The sequence below is a fragment of the Odocoileus virginianus genome, chromosome 11 (assembly GCF_023699985.2).
Source record: "Odocoileus virginianus isolate 20LAN1187 ecotype Illinois chromosome 11, Ovbor_1.2, whole genome shotgun sequence".
In the NCBI taxonomy this organism is placed as follows: domain Eukaryota; kingdom Metazoa; phylum Chordata; class Mammalia; order Artiodactyla; family Cervidae; genus Odocoileus; species Odocoileus virginianus.
The window spans coordinates 5,516,244-5,543,044 of NC_069684.1; the positions used below are offsets into that span (position 1 = coordinate 5,516,244).

General features: G+C 52.5%; 1 protein-coding gene across 1 annotated transcript in view; it reads right to left on the reverse strand.

Moving 5' to 3' along the window:
* Positions 1 to 26,801, reverse strand: part of PLXNA2 (plexin A2) — a 226,216-nt gene that overhangs the window by 178,896 nt on the left and 20,519 nt on the right. Inside the window, exons 2-3 of the mRNA XM_070473856.1 lie at positions 19,400 to 20,667; positions 12,958 to 13,140 (exon numbers count right to left, since the gene is read on the reverse strand). Coding sequence (XP_070329957.1) covers positions 12,958 to 13,140; positions 19,400 to 20,587 — 1,371 coding nt within the window. The 5' untranslated portion in view covers positions 20,588 to 20,667. The remainder of the gene's footprint in view (positions 1 to 12,957; positions 13,141 to 19,399; positions 20,668 to 26,801) is intronic.

A 26,801-nucleotide genomic window follows, 5' to 3' on the forward strand; every position in this document is an offset into this window, starting at 1 on the left:
CTGAGGCAGATTCCTGTATGAGAAAGAGCTTCCACTCCAGGTGATGCTAAGGCGCTCTCCCTCGTTCTCTGCGCCTCTACGCACTCAGCACCGAGGAGCCGTGCTGGAGCCCAGGCCCCCCGAATACCCAAGGATGCGTTCAGTCCACCTAGGACCCTGGGTTACTTGAGAATAAAGAGAAACAGCAGAAACTTGGGTGACTGCGGCGGGGTGAGCAACCCCTGTTCAGCCTTCTCGTGTGTAGTGAGCAAAAGATCAAAGGCATTTGGAATTGCTGCTGCAGCTCACCATTCATTTGGAAGAATCACTTTTCTATGTGCTGTCCCTGAGAATAGGTAGGAAATAGAGTGGCATTCTCCCGAATGCCGTGGGTACCAAGAGCTACTGCCTGTCAGCCTGTGCATCCGAGTATGTACGTGAGAAAGGGGAAGGGAATCGGGGACTCTCATTAGGTACAGAAGCCCCGTGATAAGCAATTCAGACAGTTCTTTAAAATCATTATGATCCTTATGAAGTAGATATTACTATCCCTGCTTTAAAGGTGTGAACTCACAACTCCAAGTGTCCAAGGGGTTACGTAACTTAGCTAAGATCACAAATGTAATAAATGGGAAAGTTAGGACTTGAACTCAAACCACTGTCTTCTCACAATCACTTAAAAACATGAAAGGAAAAAAAAATAAATGATGATATGGAGGAAAGACTATTTTCAGGCTGAAGGTCAAAGGGGCAGGGACTAATGCATCCCTTATGCCGACTGGTGCACACTGCCATTCCCAGGGACCAGGGCATGTCACCACACATGTTGTTGTTGGAAAAGGATTAGAGAGCCTTTGTGTGCACCATGACATGTGATTACTCAGAGGCTGAATGGGGGCATCGGGTCTCCAGTGCTGACCTGGGGACCTCATGATAATAAAAGACGGGGCTCCTCCGTCAATGAACCTGCTGTAGGTTTACCCGGGAAGGCATCTCATTACCCTGGACAGCTCATCCTTTCCCACCAGGTTAGCAGTGGGCTCCCTTAGGTGTGAGGTTCACTGGTGCTCTCTGGATGGGAGCCCTTGGAATCAGTTATGAGTGGGGAGGTCATGCTTACTCATCGCCCTAGAAATGAGGCCAACTGGGGCTATCAATAGGGGTTTTGCTCAGCCCCTTCCAGCCAAGCTTGGGGCATACCAAGACACCCCTCTTCCCTCAGATGGCTCATATCCCCCTCAAAGTCTGAGAACGAAATCACCAGAGTACCTAGTTCCTTAGCCTAAGCTAACTAGAGCTAGGTTAACTTAAGGAAGACCTTCCTGACGCTCCGCTCTCTGCGGCTGGACCACGAGCAACCGAGTTGGCTCTGGAATATCCTTTCCTAAAGACTTGGAAGTGCGAGAGAGACACTTAATTGCTGCCCACAGCACAGGGCAGGGGACAACCTTCCCTCCGGCCTCACCTTTGCTCACTGGCATTTTCGTAAAGGCCCAATATAAATATAGAATGTGTAATTTTCGCGTCATTCTTGGCAAATCCCAGGTGCGCCCCATTAGCAGAGTTCCAAGGATGCCATTTTCTATCAAGAAGAAGACATGCCGCATCGTAGAGCTTAGCTCAGGGCCCTATTAATAGCAATCCTAATTATATGGCTGCAAATTTAATTCATAGCAATGATTAGTGTCAGAATCAAAGGCATCAGGCATCAATATTGATGGAATTGCATAAGCTCCATAAACAGAGAACAAGCATTCCGACCCATCCACCCACCACCCCCTCAGCAGTGGTTTGCTGTTAACTATTGCATTAAATGTCTCTTCCAATTTCGCCAGATCAAAATGACTCCATTGCTCAGCATCTTCCTCCCCACTGCTGAAACCTTTGCCCGGCCAGCTCCGAACGGGTATGACTGGCACACAAAAGACCCCAGACAGCGTCTTTGAAGGAGAGCCGGGGGGCTCCAAGGGACGCCCGGGTGATGGGCTTGACATCAGCGTGATGCCCCACGCTTGACACAGCGGCTCTTGGCCTCGTCAGTAACCCCGCTTTGTGTCCCCTTCAGAAGGCTCATGGCAAACAATGATGCCTGGGGAAAGGGGGGTCCGCTGGGGGCTGTGTGCGGCACAAAGGCGGCCACCCTATCCTCTGTGGTCTGGGCTGTGGTGGGTGGGAAGGGGAGGAGGAGGCCTGCGGGGAGTGGCACCAGGCAGCGTGTGCCTGGGGGAAAGCTGCCGTGTCCCGGGCCTCCCAGGCACCTGGGCTGGAAAGAGGGCAAACTTGGTCCCCCCGACTCCTCTCTTGCGGCTTCTTGCAGCTCCCTTGGGCAGGTGGTGGGTCACGGAGGAACCAGTTGAGCCTTAGAGGACGGTGGCAGAGGGCTCACCGCTAGTGGTTCACTAAGCCCAGGTCTGGAGACAGACAGATTCAGATTCCAGTCCCAGCTTTCCTCTTAGTAGCAATGGGGCTCTGGCAAGCTACCTAACTCTGCTGAGCCTCCCTTTGCTCATATGGAGAATGGACACAATATTAATCCTTACCTTACAAGGGTATGGCGAGGCTTAACTAAAAAGTGACTTAGTGCGGGGCTTAGCATGTGTGTGTGTCTGTGTGTGTGCACGCACGCATGCTCGTTCAGTCATGTCCGACTCTCTGCGACCCCATGGACTGTAGCCTGCCAGGCTCCTCTGTCCATGGGATTTTTCAGGCAAGAATACCGTAGTAGGTTCTCATCCCCTCCTCCAGGGGATAGTGAGTGCTTAATTTATAATGGGCCCACTCCTCGCCAAAAATATAAAGTACTGTGCCTAGATAAAGGACTCACATGTAAAACCTGAGGTCCCCAATTCAGTGTTCTTCTGACTTGTCAGAACTTCTTAGCCCAAGGGAAGCATTTTGTGGGTGAGCAAGCCTCCGAGCTGGACAGGCTCTAGGAAGCACCTCAAGTCACTTATGGTGAGGGCCCAGGGATGATGGCCACCCCAGAGGAAGGATGCATGGCCAGGCCCAAGACAGGAAGCTCAGCTAGACTCAGCTAGAACGATCCCCAGACTAAGTCTGGGTTCTGCTTGGGGTGCTTAGAGCCCAGGAGAGACAGAGGGGAGCCTGAGGTTTCGTGCAGAGGGAATGTTCTTCCATATGATACAGAAAGAAGGGTCCCCGAATTGAAATAGGAAAACCTAGATTTTAGTCTTGGTTTTGTTACTAAGAACCTGGGTGACCCTGTGCTGATCACTTAACCTTCCTAGCCCTCAGCTGTCTTATTCACAGATGAGAACAATAAACATCTCACCTGCCCAGAGTCTGCTGGCTGGACGAGTTTCTGAGATCCTTTCCAGTTATAAGACCAGGGGAACATTCCTGACTGTGTGTGATAGAGGGTCTGACCCCTTTGCAGGGTCTGGACTCCACGGGTTTCTCCTCTTTCCTTGGCAGCACTTTCATCCACTCTGAACAGACAAAGGTGAGAACTCCTGATGTGTTACTAAAGCAAGTGGACGCCACTGCCCCTTCCAGGTTGGGGCGGTGGGTATCCACCCAGCTGGTCGCAGCAGCCTTTCAAATCCAATGAGGTACTGGAGCGTGATGAGATACCAGGACAACCCCAGAGGCACCAGCTCCTAAGAGCCTGGAAACCTTTCTGGAGGCTGAGGCCAGGGACGGACAGAATCCCAGCAAGAAACTCAAAGGACAGAACCTCACGGTGACTGTCACCACCCTGCATCTCCATACATCTCTGGTTTCTCTGGATGGAAGGACACACAGTAACAGGAAGGAAAGGAAGTTCAAGCAGCTGCAAGCTTTCAGCTTCATCGTTGCTGGGACCATACAGGTGACCAGATGTCCACCTGAAATATTTGTGACAGCTCTCATTCCAGTCTTCCCTTGATTTACCCTGTGGCCCTGAGCAATCCATAAGACCTGTGAACCTCAGTCCGACCATCTGCAACAGAGCAGAGAAATATCTATGTTTCCTTGTCACGCAGGCTCAGTCGTGTCCGACTCTAGAGACCCCATAGAGGGTAGCCTGCCAGGCTCCTCTGTCCACGGATTGTCCAGGCAGGAATACTGGAGTGGGTTGCCATTTCCTTCTCCAGGGGATCTTCCCGAGGCAGGGATTGAACTAGAGTCTCCTGTGGATTCTTTACCACTGCCCCACCTGGGAAGCACCCTACTTATCCTAAAATAAGGATTCATGAGCTAATAGAAACCAAGAGAATCTGGGTCTTTGGAAGAAAAGCATGATAATGGTACAAAAGTGGTAGCAATAATACTAGTGAGTGTCACGCTTGTAGTAACAGTGGTAATAGCAACAACGGCTGCACTTAGTGAGCATCTACTATGCACCAGGCTCTATAGTAAGTACTTTACAGCCCCCTGTGTCTGACATGCATAGTGATCTTACATGGTAGCATCAGTGGGTCAGTTGAGGGAACTGAGGTCTGCTCAAGATCACACATTTCATCTAAGGCAGAGCTGTGCAACCCTAGGATATTAAGGTGGGATTGGGAGCATGCAAAGCACAGCTAATGGTCCCATTTTAGTTAATACTGCCAAGCTGTAAAAGCAGAACCACTACTTCCCCCAGCCCCACCTTGAGGAGGGGTCAGTACATGCCATGCCGCTGGATGATATGGGACTCGGAAAGCTCTCCCTGGTGACTAAGGCGGGTGTAGTGTATGTCCAGCAGGGTTAGATTAGTTCGGCTCGGCTGGTCTAGTCTTGTATTTTCTTTCCCATGATTAGGACTGGGGGCAGGGAGCAGGATTCTTTTCCTCCATCTGACCTTGCAAACATGTCACTAAAAAGGAGGCTGATCTGACAATTCCACTCCCCCAGGGAGTCAGAGAAGAAGTGGGCTTCAGGGGGCAGCCTCAAAGATGCTGGTAATAATAACGGAAGCACTTTTGTTGCCAAGCACCAGAGCAAGCACTTTTCATACACGATTTCACTGCGTCCTTCCAACAACCACGCAAAGTGTTTATTACTAATACCCACTCCACAGGGGGAAAAAAAAAACAGTGAGGCTCACAAGTTAAGTAAACAACAGTAGTCATACTTAAATGCATATAAGCTCAGCACCCCGCTTTCATAAGTTATTTTATTATGCTCTATTTTTTCATTATCACTTGTTATCTTCTAAATATACTGTATATTGTGCTTTCTCATTATTTTCTCATCTGTCTTCCCACATTAAGGAATAATCTTCACTAGGGCAGGCAATGTTGACTTTTCACTACTGTATACCCAGCAAATGGTGCATAGTAGGCGTTCAGTACATTTTTGTTCAAAAGCGAATGATTTCATTTAATTCTCATTACAGTCTCACGAGGCAGGTATTATAACTGTCTTCATTTTACACACGAGGAAACTAAAGCTCAGAGGTCAAACAGTTAATAGTTGGAGTCAGGACTGCATTCTGGAAGCGCATACACTCTTTGTTATGCAAACAGGTTCCTACCTGAGTGTAAGAGGACAGGACCAGGTGGTCTTTGGAGGTCTTGTCCAACTTTGAGCTATTTGCCTATGCTCTGTATCCACAAGCAGGCAAGGCTCAATGGCCTAAAAGGATGTACGTCTATGTGGTTTGTATTTCCTTAAAGATGCTGTGTAAACATTAGCACTGTGGCCTCTGAAAAACTCTCCAAAACCTATTTGGGTCACTTGGGTTCTGAGAGCTTGAATCATGACCCATGTGCTTCACCTGCTCTGAGATACAGCTCAGCCTCCAAAGGGCTCCTCTTGGGGTGTGGTAAGCACCCAGCTGAGCACGCAGCCTGGCGCCTCACGCAGGGCCTGCCCGAGACTGAAGCACACGGGAGGCGCACAAAGGTGCCAAAAATAAACGGATCTTTCCATTCTCCTTTCTGAATGGCTCTGGGAGATCAGGGCCTCTTCCCTGGAGCTCAGCTGCGGCTCCAGATAGAAACCCACACCCCTCTCCCCGCTTCTCATGGTCAAGTAGGGGAGATGCTGTGGCCGGGGGCAAGGGTTTAGGGGGGTTCTGTAAATACGCCCCTTTTCTCTGTGCCAACCAAATGCTGCCTTTCCCAGCTTTCAGAAGACCAGTTCTCGGGACCCAAGAGGCCGATAAAACAACAAAACAAACAGCAAGTTTGGCGGCAGGAGCCTGGGCAGGGAGCCAAACTCATTACTAGGGATGTGATGGTGAGCTCCAACCACCACCCCAACCTCCTCCGCACGGGCTCTAGGGCAGGAGGAGAGGGTGTCTGCTTCCCACTCCCCCCAGCCCCTGGAGCTGCTGCTGAGATGTCTCGGGGAGCCAGAGCATCGGCTCAGCGGTCCCAGGTCCTTGGACAGCCACTGGGTCTCCTGCAACGAGAGCTGCAGCCCTGGCTATTTACTTGATCCGGGGTTCACACCGAGAGACGAGTGAATCATTTCCACTCTGAGGAATGAGGAATGAGTGGCTATTGTTCGGTGGCGTTGGCTCACACAGAGGGGCATGTTTCTCAGCTTTGCATCCAACTTGGCTTTCCGTCCATGAGACAACCCCACCCCACAAGGGAACCGAGTCACAGGTTAGGAACGTCTGTGTGGGAGGAAGCCTAAATGCCAAGGTTTCCCTGTTGCCAACTGCGGGGCCATGCAACCTTGGGCAAGATATTGAGCATCCTGGGGGCTCCGTTTACCATGTTTGGAAGATGGAGCAGAGATGCAGGGAGCGGTCTTCACTGTTGGAGTATTTGTGGAGGATGCAAAAAACCATGGAAAGATATCTTGCAAATAATCAGTGTTATCAAGTCACTGAGCCATCAGCCCCAGGGCCCGGGAGACTTAATCCTTCTATGCTCCTGATGGAGCCTTTCCAGCTCTTAAGCTACTCCTGCAAGAAGCTTGCAGTTTTCCTGACTTGGCTCAGTAAAACGTCTGTGAGCTTACAAAGAGAAGAATAGGAATGGGAAGGGACGTCAGACAGATTTCCTGTGGGCTGGGGGACTGGAGGCCTTGTGCAGCTAGGTCCCAAGGGGGAAGGCAGAAAGAATTTTCCTCAAGAATTTCACAGGCATTCTGATGGCGGCCTTAGCCATCAGGAAAGAAGGTGGAGCTAAAAGAGGCCATGGCCCTCCCCAGACCTTGAAAAGGCTGAGTATCTGTGGATTTGCCAAAATGTCCGGGAGTTCGTCCAATAAACAGAGGACTGGCAGGGGGGATGGTGCTGGGGAGGGACGTCACCTGGGCCTTTGTACCTGCCTCCCTGCTGGAGATGCAGGTGAGGCAGATGACTGGCCCTGCTCTCCTGGGGATACACAGGCGACAGTGGCAACCCAGCTCCCTTCTCCCAGCTCCGTCCACATTTCTGAGAGCTCTGCCCCACCCTCTTCCAAGCGCTGTTCACCAGCAAACAGACTCTCTTCCCGTCCCTGCGGTTCTCTCGTTTCCTAGACTCCTCACCCGCCTCCCCTTCTGCCCAGACCTGCCCACCGCATCCCAACTTCCTTCCTCTGCAAACCAACCTCGTCAACAGGAGTCACTCTTGGTGTCTGGCTCTATACCACTCCGTGCAAATGCATGTCTGGCCTGGAGGAGGCATACCCAGTACATCTGGGACAAATTTCATGAGCACCCAAGGGGTGAGAGACACGGGATCTGACTGCAGGGATGGGCGACATCTATGGAAAAGAGGGTCCCTGATCTCTAGGATGGTGACTCTCAAGAGGAGGGGACAGGTTAGCAGCTGCTCCCGTGTTTGTCGGAACAAAGTGGTGGGGTATCTGGGGAGGGCTTTATGGGCTAGGTGAGGATGGGTCACAGGCCTCGAGCAGCAGGAGGGGTGTTGGGGTGGACGGACAAGAAAGAGAAGCAGGCCCCCTGTTCAAGGAGGAGGCCGGAGAAAAGGGAAGCCAGGCCTTGAGGAAGTGGTTTCAACAGCTGCGAATGAAGGAGAGGAACCAAGAGGTCTTTGCCCCGCGAGTCCCGCCTCCTGGCCCTGGTGTCTCTTGCCATCTCGGCTCAGCCCCTTCCCTCTTACAGGCCATGGCCTGCCTCTCGGGCCCCATGTGCCAGCCTGGGACGTGGTAGGCAACGAGCTCATGGTCCCTGTGGCCACACTCTTCCCCGTCTGCTCTGGGGGACCCCACAGCCCACCCTCGGCCAGGAGGGGTGTCAGGAGTCGGCCGCGCCCAGGTCCCGGGGGCCCCGCGTCCCGGGCCAGTCCGCCCTCATCGTCTGCGCCCCATCTCGCCCTCCCTGACCCAGAGGGGTGCTCTGCCACACCCTGAGGGTCAGCACAAACCCAGCGGGGACTTCAGAGCCCACACACCCCGGGGCCTCGGCCTCCCCGGCTCTGGACGCCTCCTCTGGCCCCGCTTAGCCCCCCACTCCTGCTGAAGGAGGCAGAGCAGGAGCGGTGGCATGGATGGAAAGTCGGTGCGTGGGGCAGGCGCCCTCAACAGCCTCCCTGATCGGGGGCCCCCCAGGCTCTGCCTCCACGTCTCCCCTGATACTGGGAGATCATTTCCTCTTGAGTCAACCCTTTCTATGATGGGACGGTTTGCCTGCAAGAAGCTTCTTCCTTATATTAAGTGGAAAGCTGTCTCACCGGAAGCCCCACCTGGTAGCCCTCTTCCGTCCTATGGGGCCACATGAATCAGTCGAGTTCATCTGGCGCAGCTCAGCCCGAAGCTTGGGGAACCAGGTGATCCAGGCGCGAACCCCGGCTCTGCCGCTTACTTTGCCGTGCAGCCTTGGACACATTTCTTTACCTTTCTGGGCCTCCGTTTCCTCATCAGTAAAACGGAGGGCATCACAGCACTTACCCCATCGAGTGATATAGAGATTAGATGAGTTAGGAGATAAAAGCTCTATGAACACCACTTAGTAAGTGCTCAGTAAATCACAGTGTGCGAAGAAAGCTGCTAGGTCTCCTCCTTTACTCCACTTTTTGGGCTAGCATCCTTTTAAACATATTCATGGAGAGCAAGACTCCCACATCCTTCCAGCCCTTCCTCAGCTCATACTTCTTAGCCCTCTTACAACGTTATCTCCAGTGTAAAGTGGCGCCACCACCTCTCATGACTTGGAATTCACTCTCTTGTTCATGTGGTGAAGACTAATTAACTCTGCCGGATCAGAGAGTTGGCTCACAAGGTCAGGGAAAATCCCAAGGTCCTTTTCATTTGATCCGCTTAGCGCCTGAAGCCTTGAGACCCTCTGCCTCTTGGCGTCTACCTCAGGAGTTCTCCAAGCCCTGCTGGGCATTCTAGACCTTCCTGACACATGCTTTGTATCTTTTCAATGTGGCAACCAAGGTCTACAGGGTCTCTTTCCCCAAACCTCAACTCATCACTTTGTTTCAGTCTTGGAGCAAATCCTGGTAAGCTTCCTCTTCCAGGAAGTCCTCCAGGCTAATCACCCGGTTGCAGCTGATATCTCTGGAACTGCTCCATCTCTGTGGCGGATTCTGGCCTGTCCTCTTATCGCCTCTACTGCGCTGGTCCTTAGGCTCTGCAAGTATGGCCCCTCTTGGTTCTGAGGCCTCGCCCTTATTCCGTTTGTTCCCTCCGCGTGCTCGCGGCTCAGCAGGCAGTGGCCTGTCTGCATTGCTCTCCGCTGTCTAGCAGAGGGCTGGGTGTGAGCACAGACGTGACACCGCACAGAGCAGCCCTTCGCGGTCCTGCCACTTCTAGCGAGCCTCTGCTTCCTCGAGCCGTCCCCACTCGGGACATCCTGTTCCCATGGGCTGCCATGGATGCAGTCCACACGGTCTGACAGACGCCTGGCCAGGCAGGGAAGAAATGAGTGGTTCTGACGCACCCAGCTTCCCTCCCGTCTCCAAACTCTTGGCTATTTTCTTTTTTTTCTTTATTTTCCTTCCTGTGTTGAAAGAGCTACGGGGCCTGGACCACGGTAGGGTTTCCTGGGGACATTCCACAGATTCCTCATGGGCCATTTCTCTGGGTAAACGGGAGGCTGGTGGGAGCCTGGCATTGCTATCAGGTGCCTCCAAGGAGTGTGGGTGGAAAGGAAGGGTGAGTCGCCCGAGGAGAAAGAGGGGTATTATGAGCTCATAGAACCAGGCAGAGAACAGCCTAGCCGAGAGAGAGAGGAGGAGCCAGACTGCACGCTGGAACAAGCTGTGGGCGGCCACACCCCCAGCCTGGTCCTTGAACCCTGCGACTTGCCTCCTTAGCGACCGGTCTGCTGGGATTCCTACAGGGCGAGGAGAACCCGGCTACCTGGAGAGCCTGGCTTGGAAAGGTGCCCCAAGCAGCCCCGTCTGTGTGTGCAAGACGCACAGAGATAATGGGAAGGTGAGCACGGGGCCCTCTCGGCCTAGCTGGGTGGTTCTGCCTTCACTCAGCCCTCATCCGTCCACTCAGAAAACATTAATTCCCTAACTCGGGTCCGAGCCAGCAGAGCGGAGGTGCCAGCCCCTGGCTGAACCCTGCAGCAAGCCTGAACCCGAAGACTGTTCTCGGCCTCCACCCTCAGGCTCCGTGGCTGCCTCTTTATGTAAAAAGGGTGCCAGCTCGGGTGTCAGGGCAAGAGGCAACTTGTCCTCGTCTCTCAGCTCGGATGAGTCACTTTTCCTCTCTGGACCTCAATTTTCCTGTCAAATAACCCTAGCATTGGGCTGCTGCTGCTGCTAAGTCGCTTCAGTCATGTCTGACTCTGTGCAACCCCATAGACAGCAGCCCACCAGGCTCCCCCATCCCTGGGATTCTCCAGGCAAGAACACTGGAGTGGGTTGCCATTTCCTTCCCCAAGTATTGGGCTAGATGGTCTCTAAGACTTCTCAGAAAAGGGTTCTATTTTTCAAGATAGTTTTGGGGCCCACCCCAGGTGGGAACATTTGATGAAAGGATGAGGCAGGAAGAAAGAAATGTGAATGAAGCATGGCTCCTGCCTTTACTAGAACTTTTAAGAGAACAGAGACAGGGTCACAGGAATGATCCAGAAGAGTGACTGAAGGTTCCAGAAGGACAGGAAAAGATGCTGAGCACCAGCCTAGTTGTGAGTACTGCTGGCCTTAGAAAGTCCTTGTGCAGCTGAGAAGGAGGTGGTCTCTATGGGCAGATGAAACAGTAAGAGGACCCCCCGAGTGCATGTTTATACTCGAGGGCACGTGTCTTGACAAGGAAAGTTCAGGCTAGACTTCAACTCCCATAGACCCCTTGGCCCAAAGTCCCTGGGCAAAATCTACTCGACTGTATAGAAGCCCTACAGAAAAGTAGCCAGCCTCAGAGTGTCCGAGATGAACCCTGGGGATAGAATATCTGCTGTGCTGTCGTTCAGTCACGTCTGACTCTTTGCGACTCCATGGACTGTAGCTCACCAGATCCTCTGTCCATGGAATTCTCCAGGCAAGTACTAGAGTCCATTGCCCTTTCCTCTTCCAGGGGGTCTTTTTGATCCTACACTACTTTTTAAAAGTCAAAGTATAGTTGATTTATAATGTTGTGTTAGGTTCAGGTATATGTGTGTGTGTGTTCGTTGCTCAGTCGTGTCCGACTCTTTGCAATCCCATGAACTGTCCCCTGCCAGGCTCTCTGTTCATGGACTTCTCCAAGCAAGAATACTGGAGTGGGATTCTCCAATCATGAATACTGGAATGGGTTGCCATTTCTTTCTCCAGGGGATTGTCCCAACCCAGGGATCGAACCCGGGTCTCCCCCACTGCAGGCAGATTCTTTACCATCCGAGCCACACCATACCGATTCATATTTAAATATACACACTCTTTTTTAGATTCTTTCCCAGAATATACCACTTTTAAATCCTAGTGGAATCTCAGAAGGCCAACCCCTTCCCTCTCCACTTCTGGAAAAGCAAACAGAGGGACCACACACATCCTGTGTCCTGGGCCTGAAACCAAGCCGGGGCCCGCAGTCCCAGGCGGAGCAGAGGGCGCAAGGCTGGAAGAGGCAGGAAGCTCACCCTGGAGTGAGGAAAGGCTTAAGGGGCTCTGGTACCACGAGAAGAAGAGGTCTGCTGGGCTCAGCACCTCAACATGGACCAGTTTTTCTCACCTCCTTTGGCAATAACTCAGAACAAGCAGAACACGGAACTTCCGCCTCAGGCCCCTTCCCTGCCACCCTCCTTTCCAAACAACACCTCTCTCGAGGGTCTAAATGAATTAGGAGGGAAGAGCCACAGGGTTGATGTCAACATCAAAGGAGAGATGCAGAGAGGTCTGGCCGGTGCCTTGATCCACAGGTGGGGGCGGAGGAAGGGGGCAGGAGGGAGGGATGAGCTTGGGAAAAAGGGATTAGCAGGGACCGGAAAGAATGCGGCGGCTGTAATCCCACGTAATGAACCAGACTACGCTCCGTCGTCTCCACACCCAGAGCGCCAGACAAGCAGGTACAAGCTGCTGGCCTCAGCCTGCCACGCAGGAGGCTTCCCGCGCTGCCAGCCCCAGAGGGCCCATGCCCTCCTGCAGGCAGAAGTGCCCAGGGCACACACACACACACACACACACACACACACGGGATAAGACGTCTGCTTCCTCCTGGGTCCTGGGGGTGCGGACAGAGGGTTGGGGAAGGGTCTGTGATTGCAGGAAAAGAAAAGACAGGGGAATGGCCTCTAAGCCAGGCATGGATACCATCCCAGAGCTGCACCCCGTTTGCTGAGAATCGGGACCCATCGTCTGCTTCAAGCAGCTGCTTGGGACTCAATGAAGACTTCTGCTCAGCTCTAGAAGCTGTGGGGAGGGATTTGTGATGTGGGCCATTCATAATATAGATAATCAAAAAATCAGTTCTACTTGATTTGAAGACAATTTTTTTTTCCTCCTTTAGACAGACACACCTTCCCAATTCCTTGGTGTTTCAACAATATTGAAATATGTTTATATTCTCAAGACACTCATTGATCAACAGCTAAAGGAAGTAGCCGGAAGATAAACCACGAATTAACTCCTAGTGCCGTCTCGATTTTAACTGCCCCCCACCCCAAGAAAACCGAGTTGCCTATAGTTACAGTTTGCGACATCCAGGCCCAGCCTCCTACCTTCTTCAGCTTGCCGCTTTTTGTCCCCACGAACACCACGCTGTAGCCGTTGTAAACATAGGAGGCCACCGAGGTCATGCGGTCCCGGCTGGTGGTGTACAAGGTCAGGCCCTCCACTGGGACCGAGCCTCCAAGCGGCTGGTTGATGTCCAGCCCACAGAAGTTGTCATCGATGGGCACTGGCTGGAGAGAAGGGAAGGGACCCGGGTGAGTATCAGCAGAGGCACGGCCGAGCCAGCCCACACCAGCCCAGCCTCTGCGGGCTCCAGCCTGGAACACTGGGCCTCGGAGAAGTGCAGGCGTGGGCACTGACATACGCTGCACGCGCAGACCTGCACACCCGGCCTATGAACCCACACTGGCTCCAGTGAATCCAGAGAGGACCCAGCAGCTTTCTTCTCCTTCACCCACTGCCACCCAGAGATCACCAGCGGCAATCTGCAAAACTGATGGCTGGAACTCACGTCCTTGTCCTTGAAACTCCCTGTGGCCCATGCCACTGGGGGCGCTCTTTCTGTTTAGACAGTGAAGATTCAGTCTAGAGGCAACCTCACAAGATTCTTACCAGCCTGGAGGGGCCTCCTTATTTGTTTCCTGGACTGCAAAGTCCTGCCGCTGGGCATAAGGAATTTTCAGTCATTCCACATCCCATACTGGGGATAGACTGAAAACAGTTGTCATAATATGGAACAGTGCCTTATACTTTGGAAAAGTTACTTCATCTATGTGAATCTCAGTTTCTTCATGTGTCATACTACCTGCCCACCTGCCTAAGAGAATCACTGGAGGGGAAAGGAAATAACACCCGCAAAGATAGGTTAATAGTACAGTGATTTTCAGGCTTCCCGCATAGTTCAGTGGGTAAAGAATCCACCTGCATGCAACGCAGGAGACACAGGCTCTGCCTGGGTAGGGCAGATCCCCTGGAGGAAGACATGGCACCCCACTCCAGTATTCTTGCCTGGAGAATCCCATGGACAGAGAAGCCTGGCGGGCTACAGCCCATGGGGTCACAAGTGTCGGACACGCCTGAGCGACTAAGCACAAGCGTACAGAGATTTTCACCATCGTCTGCTACAGGTCTTCGATGGAATTTGGGCAGATTCTGAGGATGAAGACCTTCCTGTTAGCAGCCTTTTGCAGGGTGTGCTTGTATAAAGAGTATCTGTCAGGAGAGACTGGGGCACTTCGAAAGGAGATGGCCTTAAGCACGTGGAAAAATAGCTGGAGAGAAAGATTTCTACCCTCTGCCCCACCTCTGTGTGGCTGTGAACTTGAACTAGTAACATCTTCTTTAGGAGGTTTTAAATTATTTCCAAGCTCTCACTCAGCTGAAAAAGAAGAAGAAGAAGAAAATAGACTGCATGCATCCTGAAGCCAGGGCCTGCTAAGGAGCTTTCATTCTCTGCACACTGTCTGGCCTGGGCTGGGCCATGATGGGTCCTCTGAAATGGCCTGGCTGATTACACAACAGGGAATCCTTTGGGCAAAAGCTGCAGACTCTGGGCCTGAAAGAGCACTGAGCCCTATTGCAGCTGTTCCTTCTGGGTCTGGGAATGCATCCCGGGGAGGAAGGAAATGATGGTCACAGGAAGCATGGAAGGCATGGTGGAGAGACGTATTCCCATCACACTCCTCCTCTCAGCCACACCAGGGAAGAGTGGGCTGACTTACTGCCCCCTGACAGCCTCATTTCCTAGGAAGAACTGGTGTATCAGCGTGGGTTTTTTTTTCCTTTTGGTAAAACAGGGACTTCCCTTCCATTCCCTGTTCAGACCCCACGGGAAGAGAGCTTGCATCCCTGTGATTCCTTGGTGTTTGGCAGTGTCTGCGGCTCCAACAAGTGAATCATGGCACTGTCCTTGTGTGTGGTTGTCTGTGTGTATGTGTGTGTGTGTGTTTATTATTTAGGAAAGGAAACCTAACTCTTAGGTTAGGGATTTCCTTGAACTCTGGATTTCATGCAGCTCTGCACAACGGAAGGGATACGTTTCTCGGGAAGGTAGTGAAGCAATGACCTGCTCCAGCCAGCTCAGGAGGGATGCCCGCCCATACATCTATCTCTGCATTTAGTGACATCACCTCAGTGGCCTGAAATCATCCACAGTGGGAGTATTTGCACCAAGGACATTGGCAGATGCTTCTGATCAAGATCCCCCAGCCCCATCTCTTCCCTACCAAATTCACTGCTGGCATATAGCCATCCGTTTTAAGACTCACCAGACATCCCTGGAGCCAATGATGGAAATTTCAAGCTTCCTAGAAAGGCAGGTCAGAGGACTTAGCTACCGCTTATTTTCTACTTCTCTTTCCCATCCCTACGCTGTAGGCCCAAGTGCCCTGATAAAGAATGAGGAAATCTAGATTGTAGTCCTGCCTCTACCACTAGCCAGCCATGAGATCTTGATGTATCACATACCCTCTTTGAGTCTGAATGTTCTCAAGTGTAAAAGAAAAGGACTGGACCAGGCAATCGTCAGGCTGCCTTTCGCTCCGGAAGTTCCTGATTTCATGGCCTTGCTTTCTTTCCCACTCTCTCCAGGGGCCAGCAAGGGTGAGAGCCTAGGCTCAGGCATAACGCAAGCCAGCTTCTGAGAAATGATGACAGAAGCTGAACACTTGTCGGTGATTCTGAATTTCTCTATATCCCTCCTGAGTCTAGAATCCCCAGACCGGGAGGGAAATGGCTTGTTCTGAGCCTAAGCTGCCAGGATTGGGCAGCATTTCTTTCTCTCTTCTCTAAGTTGTCAGATATTTCCAGACACCTGCTGCCCGTTTACTTTTGTCCAGAAAGGGAGAGCCTGAAGCATGGCTTTCCTTAGTAGCATCATGGCTAAATGCAAAGAGCTTGGATTCACAAGTCCTATGGGCTGAACTGCATCCAACCCCCTGCTGGGTCATTTATGGTTGTATTGATGTTAGCAGTTGAGTTTTTGGGATCTTTATTTTTCCATCTGTCAACCATCCTTGCTTTATAGGGTCATACTCAGGATCAAGTGAGATAACCCTTAAGTTGCCCAGCACAGCCTTTAGGACAGAGCTGCTATTCAGTGAGTGAGGGTTCCTTTTCTCATTTCTTTTCTGGGAAGCAAGCTCAAAATCTTTTATCTGAGAGTTTCATGTGAGTCCAAAGAGCATGTTAAAATTAAGCCCTGGGACCTCAGCTTCTCTCACTCACTTTAACCCCCTATGAGGCCACCGGAATGCCTCTGGGTGCCCGGGTCTGGGACTATACGGACAGTAAGGGGCCCTTCTGGTTGCCCCCACCGCACCCCTGCTATCCAGGCGGCCCCAGCAGAGTCTGATGCTCAGGGTGGCCGTGGTGAGTGCAGGGCTGTTCTTTCTGAGTCCGGCCCACCTGCTGTCCCCGCCTTTGAGGCCCTTTGGTTACTAGCCCGGGCTTGTCTCTGCAGACGGGGGAGCCCTGCGAGGGTGTGGGCTCTTCCTCCTTCCTCTGGCTCAGAAGCAGGCAGGAATCAGCAGTTTCCTCCTGACAAGGCCCCCTCTGGGCAGTGGGAATGGCAGACTCTGCAAGGCGTTAACCCTTTCGTTTCCTCTCCTCCTCTCTATTTTTTAAGAGCTTGCGGGAATTTTATTTATTCATTTAACGAACCTGTGGTGGGCAGCCTGCTGTGCTGACCGAAGGCCACTTCTTCTTTTTTTTTTGGTTGTCAATCTGCATTTTTGTTTTATTATTTTTTACATTTGTTTTTAATTGGAGGATAATTGCTTTCAATACTGGGTGACGTCCGCTGTACAATAACGTGAATCAGCCGTAAGTAAACACATACACCCGGCCTCAGGAGCATCTCTCCCCACATCCAGGTCATCGCAGGGCACTGGCCTGAGCGCCCTGGGTTATGCAGCACCTTCTCACTAGCTGTCTGTTTTACACATGGCAAGGTATATATTTCAATGCTTCTTTCTCAATTCGTTGGGGCCATAGGTTTTATTTTTTTATTTTTTTTTATTTTTTTAATTTTTATTAGTTGGAGGCTAATTACTTTACATCATCACGGGGAGGCTGTGGTACATATACACCATGGAATACTACTCAGCCATTAAAAGGAGTTCATTTGGGTCAGTTCTGATGAGATGGATGAAACTGGAGCCCATTGTACAGAGCGAAGTAAGCCAGAAGGATAAAGACCATTGCAGTATGCTAACACATGTATATGGACTTTAGAAAGATGGTAACGATAGCCCTATATGCAAAACAGAAAAAGCGACTCAGATGTATGGAACAGACTTGGGGCCATAGGTTTTAGAATTTCAGGGCTGTAAAGAACTTTGGAAACTATCTAGCTCAACCTCCTCATTGTATAAAGGTAAAATAACAAGAAATAATTGGTTCTTTAATTAATACATAGCTGTCATTTACTAGACGCTATGTGCCAAGTATTGTGCTAGTGCATACTTTTTCTATTTAATTCTCATAAAAACCATAAAAAGAGACTTCTTTCTATTGTTAAAATAAAAACACAACTCAGATCAGGTACGTAACTTGCCCAAAGTCACACAAGTGGTAGGACTGACTTTTAAATACAAACCTGTTGGAATGCCAAGCCTATGGCCTTAACTACTGTCTTACTGTACCAGGAAACTGACAGTAGGAACAGAAGCATAGCCTATGTGTGATTTTTTTTTTTCTTCTTGCTTTAAGAAGTGGCTTTTGGTCCCAGTAGCAGACACCCCCCCTTTAGGGGGTTCAAAAGTGACTCCATACGGGTCACTTGGAGTCAGATTGTTCCCCAGGCTATAGATCTGTCCACAGGACTTTGCACAGAAATCCATCTTAGCATTTGTCACACTGCATAACAGTTAACTAATAATGGCCAACCTAATACCCCAGGCATGGTGTTAATCTTGCCACATCTGATCTCATCTGATCATCCCATGAAGCAGGTATTATGAGTCCCACTTCACAGATGATGATGTAGACACACTAAGCCACTTCTGAAGCCAGGAAGTAACACAGATGGAATCTAAACTCTGAATCCCAAACTCTTCGGCATTACATGATGCTGCCTACTATTTTTATCTCTCACTCTCTTGCCCATTGGATTATGATACGTTGGAGAGTCACGATTGTGTCTTTTTTATGTCTGCATTCCCAGTGCCCAGTACTGTGCCAGGCACTCGAGAGATCCTCAATACCCTCTTGCTGAATGGATGGACGGAGGGAGGGATGAAGGGAAGAATGGAGGGGTGGGTAGGTGGATGGCGTGATGGGCAGATGGACAGAAGGATGGATCCTGGGGACCACGGATATGGTGGCATTCTGACCCTCTCACAGGACGGGGCTCGCCGCCGACTTCCTCGTCTCTGCCACCCTCAGGTCTGGACTCTGAACTCCCCTTCCTCTCCTCCTTTCCATCTGCTGGGACACCTGGTTCTTCTTCCCTAGTTTTCAACCTATCAGTCACACCTGACTCCCTTCGCCCTGCTCCAGCCTACATGCCTGCCTGCCTCCGTTACCCTTCACCGTGGCCGGCAGGGCCCTGCGTGGGCAGGGTGTGGTCCCTGCTACCCTGACCGGCCTCCTCTCGGGCCACACTTTCTGCCACCTGCGGTGATCCAGCTGCAGTGGCCTCCTCGCTCTTCCTCACATGCTCCGGGCACGCCCAGCATCTCTGTACTGCTGCCCCTGCCCGCTCTCGAATGCTCTCCCCAGATACCCACCGGTCTGGCTCTTCCTCATTCTTCGCTCAGATGTTGCTTTCTCAATGAACCAATCCTCTTGGGTCCTGCCTCTCCCCATTCCCTGCCTTATTTTCTCTACAGCAATTGTCACCACTGGACAGACTACCCGTTCTATGTATTTCTCTGTCTTGCCTCTCTAACGAAGTGACTGAGGGGTTTTCCCTGGTGGCTCAGAAGTTAAAGAATCTGCCTGCAGTGCGGGAGACCCAGGTTCGATCCCTGGGTTGGGAAGATCCCCTGGAGGAGGGCATGGCAACCCACTCTACTATTCTAGCCTGGAGAATCCCCATGGACAGAGGAGCCTAGCGGGCTACAGTCCATGGGTTCGCAAAGAGCCGGACACAACTGAGCAAAAGTCGTGGACACACACACAAAAGGTCCATGAGGGCAGGTCGTGATGTGGTAGGGTTCACGGCTGAAGCCGGCAGCTTTTACAACAGTGGTTGGTGGGGTGGAGACACTGGATGAGATATATGTGGAATGACTCTGCGGGATCAACAAACGTAGCTCAAGTGCATGAGCCAGCCACCTCTCTCACTGCAGGCTGCGGGGGTCTGGGTTGTTCGGTAGCAGACTCATGCCTGACTCTTTGTGACCCCGTGGACGGTAGCCCCGGAGGCTCCTCTGTCCATGGGGCTTTCCAGGCAAGAATACTGGAGCGGGTTGCCCCCTCCTCCCCCAGGGGATCTGGGGGCCGGCATGTACCGAGCCGGGTGTGTGCCGGGGGCGGCCTCCTTACCGCCTTGGTGCACTGCACGTCCTTCCCCAGCAGCCAGTTGAGTTCCAGGTTGCCCTCGCCCTGATAGCAGGACTGCAGGCGCTCCTTGATCTGCAGGTTGACGGCGCGGATGGGGAAGGCGCAGAGCGCGCAGTCATCTGGCGGGTGGTGGTACTGCTTCTGCCCTTTGGAGAAGATGGCGAAGAGCACGTCGTCCTGGCCGCTGATGTTGAAGGCCCGCGCCAGGGCGTCCCCGGGCTTGGCGAGGTAGGCGGCCTGCAGGAGGCGGTATTCCACGCCGGCCCGCGTGCAGCCGAAGGGCAGGGACACGTAGGAGTGGAACTTGGGGTCTTCCTTGCAGAGCCGCACGATGCGCGAGGTGTAGAAAAGGTCCCCGGCCGAGTTGATGGCCACGCCCTCGGGGGTCTCGGGCTGGACCGTCAGGAAGTAGACGAAGGCCCCGCTGGCGAAGCCGTAGATGTAGAAGATGTCGAAGTGGGCCACCAGGGCCAGGGTGTCGGAGGGGATCTTGATGAGCGAGGAGACGAAGTCGCTGTGCAGCTCGTAGTCGAGCATGGCGGAGGACTCGGGGTCGCGCGGCAGCTTGCGGCTGGACAGCGTGGGGAAGTAGTCCTGCTTGCCGTCCACGGCCGTGCCGATGAAGAGCTTGCCGTCCTCGCCCTCCGAGCGCACGATCACCCCGTACATCGTGCCCGTCTTGTTGACGCTGGACAGGTAGTGCTCCTTCTTGTGGGACGGCTCCACCAGGATGAAGAGGTCGTCGAGCCGCAGCAGCTTGCACACGCCCTGGTACAGGCTGCCGCAGGCCAGCAGCCGGTTCTCCGAGTAGTCGATGATGAGCAGCTTGTTGACGTTGTTGGTCAGCGTGAGCACCTCGCCGCAGGGCTGCACGATCAGCGGCGGGTAGCAGGACCTGTTGTCCTCCTCCGGCCCGGTCTTGTGAGCCACCTGAATGGTGAGGTTGCCCGTCAGCTTGTACACGCGGTTGATGGCCCCCACGTACACCGCCCCGGTGCCGCGGTGCACCGTCAGGTGGTTGAAGGTCCAGTCCCGGTTCTCCGAGTGGAAGGTGCTGAACTGGGGCACGCCGGCCGCCCGGGGCGCCAGCAGCACGCAGACGGCCGAGAGCAGGACCACAGGCCAGCCGTCCCCATCTGCCGCCCGCGGCCAGGGCCTCCTCTGTTCCATTCTGAGCCGGCCGGGGCCCGGGACACAGGGCCTCCGATCTCTCGCGAACTCCGCCTCCCCGGCCTGGCCCTCACATGGTTCTGCAAAACACAAGGCAGGGTGGTCAGACAGAAAACAAATCCCCGGAGAACCGGGTTGCTTGACCCAGGTCCCCCCGCCTACTAGCTCTGTGAGCCTCTTCCTTCTGTATTTGGGTTTTTCTATTTTTAACATACATTCTCCCTCTTCGGGATGTTCAGGGAATCCTATTATCTATTTTGGTCTCCAGCTTTGACACTGTAAAATGCTTTTTTTTTTTTTTAAACTTTACAAAGCATCTCTATTTCTGTCCTCTTCAGATATCGTTTTTACCTCTCAGAGAGGTTAACACTTAGTCCCCGCAGCCAGTGGATCCCAGAGTGGGGACTAAGGCCAGTCTTCCCACCCAGTTGCCAGGTTCCTCCTGCTTGCTCCCAGTCCAGTGGAAAACGCTCCAGCCTGTGAAACACCAGTGGTTAGGGAGGCCCTCTCCCAGGCTGTCCCTTCCAAATCTGGTGTCACATATAAAATTCCTTTTTATTTCAGCTGTCCACCACCTCGCACTGTGGGTTTCCTCTTTCACGCTCTGTCCCCCACAGGGAAGGAAGGAGGGGAGCTGGTCATCCTAACATTGCCTCTCGCCGCCCTTCAGCCTGGTCCTCTCTAGAGAGAATCCCGCAGTGTTAGCAGGGAAAACTTGTTCTGGGAGTGAGCTAGGCCCGGGGCCCCCACAGGTGCTATTCAGGAGCCTGAAGAATCCCCGGGCAACGGGCAGACAGCCACCCACCCCTCCTCCCTGGGACAGGAGGACCTCAGCCACTGCCTCCCCAGGAAGCGGGGGCCCTGTTGCCACATTTGCAGGTCGAGTCCAGCGGGGACAGCCTCCTTAATCACGGGGACTTGCGGGTGGGTCCAGCCTCAGCCACCCGGGTGAGGGTTCTGGGTTTGGGAGACCGTGGGGAGGGGCAAAAGGGAGGTGAGTTGAAGGTCAGTCTCATGGCAGCCACCGCTGGGGCCCCGTGATGATTTAAGGCTCCATGCGGTCAACCTCAGGCTGCCCGCCCCAGCCGGTCAGTCCTCTGCCCTGACTTCCCTGCTCCCTCCCTACCCTCCCAATCCCCAGGTTCTGCAGCTTTTCCTACTATTCCAGGGAAGCTTGCCCAGACGGGCAAGGTGGGGCTCCCGCAGGCCTTCAGAGACTCCTGAGCAGGGGGTAGACAGTGGAGGCTTCCCAGCGCTCTGCCTGCTCCTGATTTTTACGGGGGAAGGTGGGCACAGTGGTGCCTCTAGCAGAGAAATCTTTTCTCTCGGCTGGACAGACTGGCCGGCAGCCTTCTCAGACAAGTCCAGACAGAAGTCTGGGCGCTGAGGCAGGAGGAGTGGAAAGGCTCAAGCCCAGGATGGAGCACGTGCTCCAAGGTGGCCTAGGAGAGTCCAGTTCAGTTCAGTGCAGTCGCTCAGTCGTGTTGGACTCTTTGTGACTCCGTGAACCGTAGCACGCCAGGCCTCCCTGTTCATCACCAACTCCTGGAGTTTACTCAAACTCAAGTCCATGGAGTCGGTGATGCCATCCAATCAGCTCATCATCTGTCGTCCCCTTCTCCTCCCGCCTTCAATCCCTCCCAGCATCAGGGTCCTGGGTCTCTTTATTTATCCCCCACCTGGCTACACGGGGCTGGAATCTGGGATCGAATAGATGCCCCCTGCGGGATCCACTTGCTCTCTGCTCCGTGTCTTTTGAAACTCCCCCTGTCCTCCGCAACTGCGCTTCCCATGCCTGACAGCCCCCACGGTGCCAGAGGTGGGCCCCACCTGACCGCTCTCCTCCAAGGAGGTTCCACTGGGGTGCTGTTCTGGGGTGATTCATCAGGCCCCGGGCTTCCTTGGAAAGAGGAAGGCGCAGCGGCATGAGGCCCGGGCTGACCTCAGGGGCTCTGACACAGCCCTTCCGGCCCCATGCGCTCACCGGCAAAGCCTCCCGACAGACAGAGCTTTCGATTTGAAAATCAGAGGTTATATTTAGCTACGTCCTGGGGCCAGTAGCCGGACGTGAATTCCTCAAGAGGAGCTGCGGAAAGGAAATAACAGAACCCTCCCATTCTCCATCTGGGTAGAGAGCTGCAGGAGGCTGGGCTGTGCGTGCCCCTTCTCTGGGTAGGAGAGCTCGTTTGCCTACAGGTGGAGGGCAGTGTGTTCCCCATTCCCCCGACCTTCCCGCCATGAGGATTATAGTTGCCATCGTGATGTACTTGGGGTTTGGCCTTTTAGGCAGTGTTCTCTGAGACACTCTGGCATTGAGTACGTGGGCAGAGAACCCCTGCCTCCCCCACAACATACATGCACAGACATGCTTAGCCCATGGCGGGGAGGAAGACGGTCCCAGGAGCAGAGGTGACACCAGAGGACACCAAGGGAGGTTGAGATCACCTGTCTCACCTCCCCGCCATGCATCCTCCAGACACACAGTTTGAAGAGTGAGTGGCTTCTATTGTCAGGCAGAATCTGGGAAGAAATTTGGGACCTTGGGTAAGTCCAGTCTCATCCTCCTTTCTGGAAGGATGGGATGATGACGGTACCGACCCCTCGGGTTGTCATCAGAGTCAATGAGATGATGCGGGGAAGCCTCTTAGCATGGGACCTGGCACTCAGTGAATGCTTAACTCACACTAGTTATTATTATCATTGAAGCCTCCCCAAGAGACTGCGCTTTAGGAATCCTGCCAGACCTCCTGGCTTCTCTTTTTGCTCATATTCTTCCTTTCCATGGGAATGAACACTGTGGGCAGACCGCTGAGCCCCAGCCCTCCCTGGCCCGTGAGGGTGTGCATCAGAGAAAAGGGAATAGACTGAAGGTGATCATCTCCAGCACACTACTGCACAAGCCCCAGCACGGCTCTCTGCAGCCTGCAGGGAGCTTGGTGGAGGTATAGGATCCGAAGAGTTGACATGAGTGGGAAAACTGGCCTGGTGGCCAGAAGGCATGGAGTCATAGGGCAGGGGGCAGAGTGGGGAACTCAGAGAGACCTGCGTTCAAATCCTGCCTGTGTCACCATGAGTTGTGTGGCTTTAGGCTTCTCCAGCGTCAACCCGAGTCTACTTCTTGATCTTAAAATAAAGGGTGTTATTTGATCTTAAAGAATGCTATTAAAACAAAGGATGTCATAACCAGTTGGTACCATTTCTTTCTTCAGACAAAAATGGTATCTTGAGACTTGCTGCTTTCAGCTTCTAGAGTCAATAATTGCAATAACAGCTGAGGTCCTTCTGGTTAAATCTAGAGGTCTCAACAGACCAGTAGTTGTACTGCTTTCCCCTTCCCTCTCAATCAGTGTCTACTCTGGGACAGACTGCTCCCGGGGACCAGCCACACAGACTCCTTCCACTGGGCTCAAGGGTGGTCCACCTGGGAGCCGCAGGCACTAGAGCCTCAGGGTCAAGAGGAGATGGGGTCTCCTGCAATGCAGGGGAGGGACGCTTGCATCCCACACCTTGGAATTCACAAGGACCAATAAGCTTCAAGAGTGAGTCAAGAGCCCCTGTCTTTCAATGCCAATGCTGACGTTATCAGGCAGTTCTTCCAAAGCGGGGGCTGTTCGGCAAGGATCAAACCTCCGGTCTGAGTTCAGAGTGAGAGAGAAGGGTACCCACCTCTGATGAGAGGCCATGTAGTGTAATGGAGAGACTCATAAGCTCTGAATTTAGGTGCTTGGATTCAAACAGAGGTGATAGCTGTGTAAACTTGGTCAAGGTACACAGCTGTTCTCTGATGCTATCTCATTAGATGTAAAGAGATTGGCACTAGCATCTACCTCATAGGGTTACGATGGTGAAGTCATTTAATACACATAAATACACTTAGAACACATAAATACACTTAGAACAATGCTTGGTCCATTATAAATGTTTGAGATACCTTAGCCTTTATTAGTGGTAATCTATTTGTCAATATTCCCAGCTTTTCATCTCCGTCTATCCCACGGTCTGTCTTAGAATGAATTTTCCATCCTTAATTTGGTAGAAGCCAGCGAACATATGCATATGATTGTGTAGAGCTAGCATTTCCTCCTCACCCCAGTGTCCCCCTCGGGGATTTTCTCCATGATGCCCCCTTCCTGTCCCTTTTCCTCTCTCCGTCTAGTTTGTGAAGTCACCGTGCCACACGTGTTCCCAAGAACCACACATGCTGAGTGGCTGTTCTCCTACCAGCTTCCCTCTCCCCCGCCCCAAGTCTCAAGGAGGATGTGCTGCCCCGGGATGCCAGCTCTACCCGCAAAGCACTCAGAGCACTGATGCCAAGGGGAGGCCACACTTGCCTCTTTGGGAATCAAGAGTCACTAAATATTTCATTTTGAGGGCCTGGTGCCACCATCTCCCTGATGAGGCCTCAGGAGGCAGGTGTTGGTGACAGCTAGAGAAGGCATCTAATACCTTCCCTATCAGATGCTGCAGGCATCAGGGGCAAAACAGGGACGAGATGACAATCAGGCATTTCCAGCTCAGCTCAGCGAAGGATGCTCTCCTCCCTACAACCCGCCCTGTTGCCTTTTGCAGGATATCTGGGAGCACAAGCCTCTATGCGTATTGCCCCCCGGCCCCCTTATTGCAAAAGGAAAGAAGAGGAGGCAGGAAGAGGAATTAGTGTTGGAATACAATATTTCTAAACTCAGTGAAAGTTCTTGATGCTAGAGCTCCAAACTTTGGGCCCATCTGCAGCTCCTCCATCGTTCTGTCATCGCCATCACCAGCACCATCATCACCAACATCATCCAGGCTATGATATTTTTCATCACAATAACAGGAAAGGTGTCTGTTATTATAACTGCGTCAAGTAGGTGGCTCACACAGCCAGGATCCCGAGAAGCCAGAATCCAGACAGTTAAGTATGAGAATGACGGCTGTGCTCTATTTATAACAGGCAAGTCGTGGAAGCAACTACAGTGTCCATCCACAGAGGAATGGATCAAAAGACATGGTACACATACACAGTGGAATATTACTCAGTCATGAAAAACTGAAATATTGCCATTCGCAGCCACATGGGTGGACCTAGGCACTATCATACAAAGTGAAGTAAGGCAGAAGAAGACAAATAATGATATCACGTATGTGGAATCTAAAAAGTAATACAAATGAATCCATATACACAACAGATACAGACTCAGACATAGAAAGCAAATTTATGGCTACTAAAGGAAAAAAGGAGGGGTCAGGGGTAATTTAGGGGTATAGGATTAACAGATACTGCAATATATAAAATAGGATTTACTGTAAAATACTGCAATATTCAGTATCTTATAATAGCCTGTAATGGAAAAGAATCTGAAAAATATATAGATAACTGAATCACTTTGCTGTACATCTGAAACTGACACAATATCAGCTGTAATAAAATCAACTATACGTCAACAAAACAAACAGAGTGGACAGGGAGGCCTGCAGCAGTCCACGGGGTCGCAAAGAGCTGGACACGACTGAGCGACTGAACTGAAAACGAACAGAAAATGAGGCCTGTGCAGTCAGATGAGTTGGCAGCTGGTCCTGGGCTTCACCCAAAGCCCTTTCCTCTCCCAGGGCAGGGAGAAGCCCGTCCTCTCCTCAGCTGCCCCTTCTAATGAGTGGCACCTTTAAAGCAGGGATTCCAGGCCAGCGCTGAAGCTGATTCTAAGATGACTCCAACCCACTTCTCTTTTTTCAAATGAAGAAGCCAAAACACGTGGAAAGGAAACAAATCGTCAAAGGGGAGTCCGCGTGACTCGGAGGCAGGTGCCAGCAGAACCCAGACCTTGTGACCAAAGGCCCGTTGCTTCCTCTGCTGTGGGTGATGTGGTTCTGGGGGTCAGTTACATTTAGCCTTGAGGCTGCCCTGTTTGGGGGGCAGAGAAGATGCCTTTTGATGGTGGAGGACCAGCGACGGTGGAAGTGGGCCTGGCACTGGGCCTGGGCAGGGAGGTGGTCATGCACGGCAGACTCAAGGGGTGCAGATTACGGGGCAGGGGAGAAAAGGGACACAGAGTGGCTCCCTCTGTGTCAGGGGAGTGACCTCCTCCAGGCCCAGGCAGGTCCAGGTGGTCATCACACATGAGAAGGGTGCCTCTACTATGACCAGTTTTTCCAGTGGTCATGTATGGATGTGAGAGTTGCACTATAAAGAAAGCTGAGCGCCAAAGAATTGATGCTTTTGAACTGTGGTGTTGCA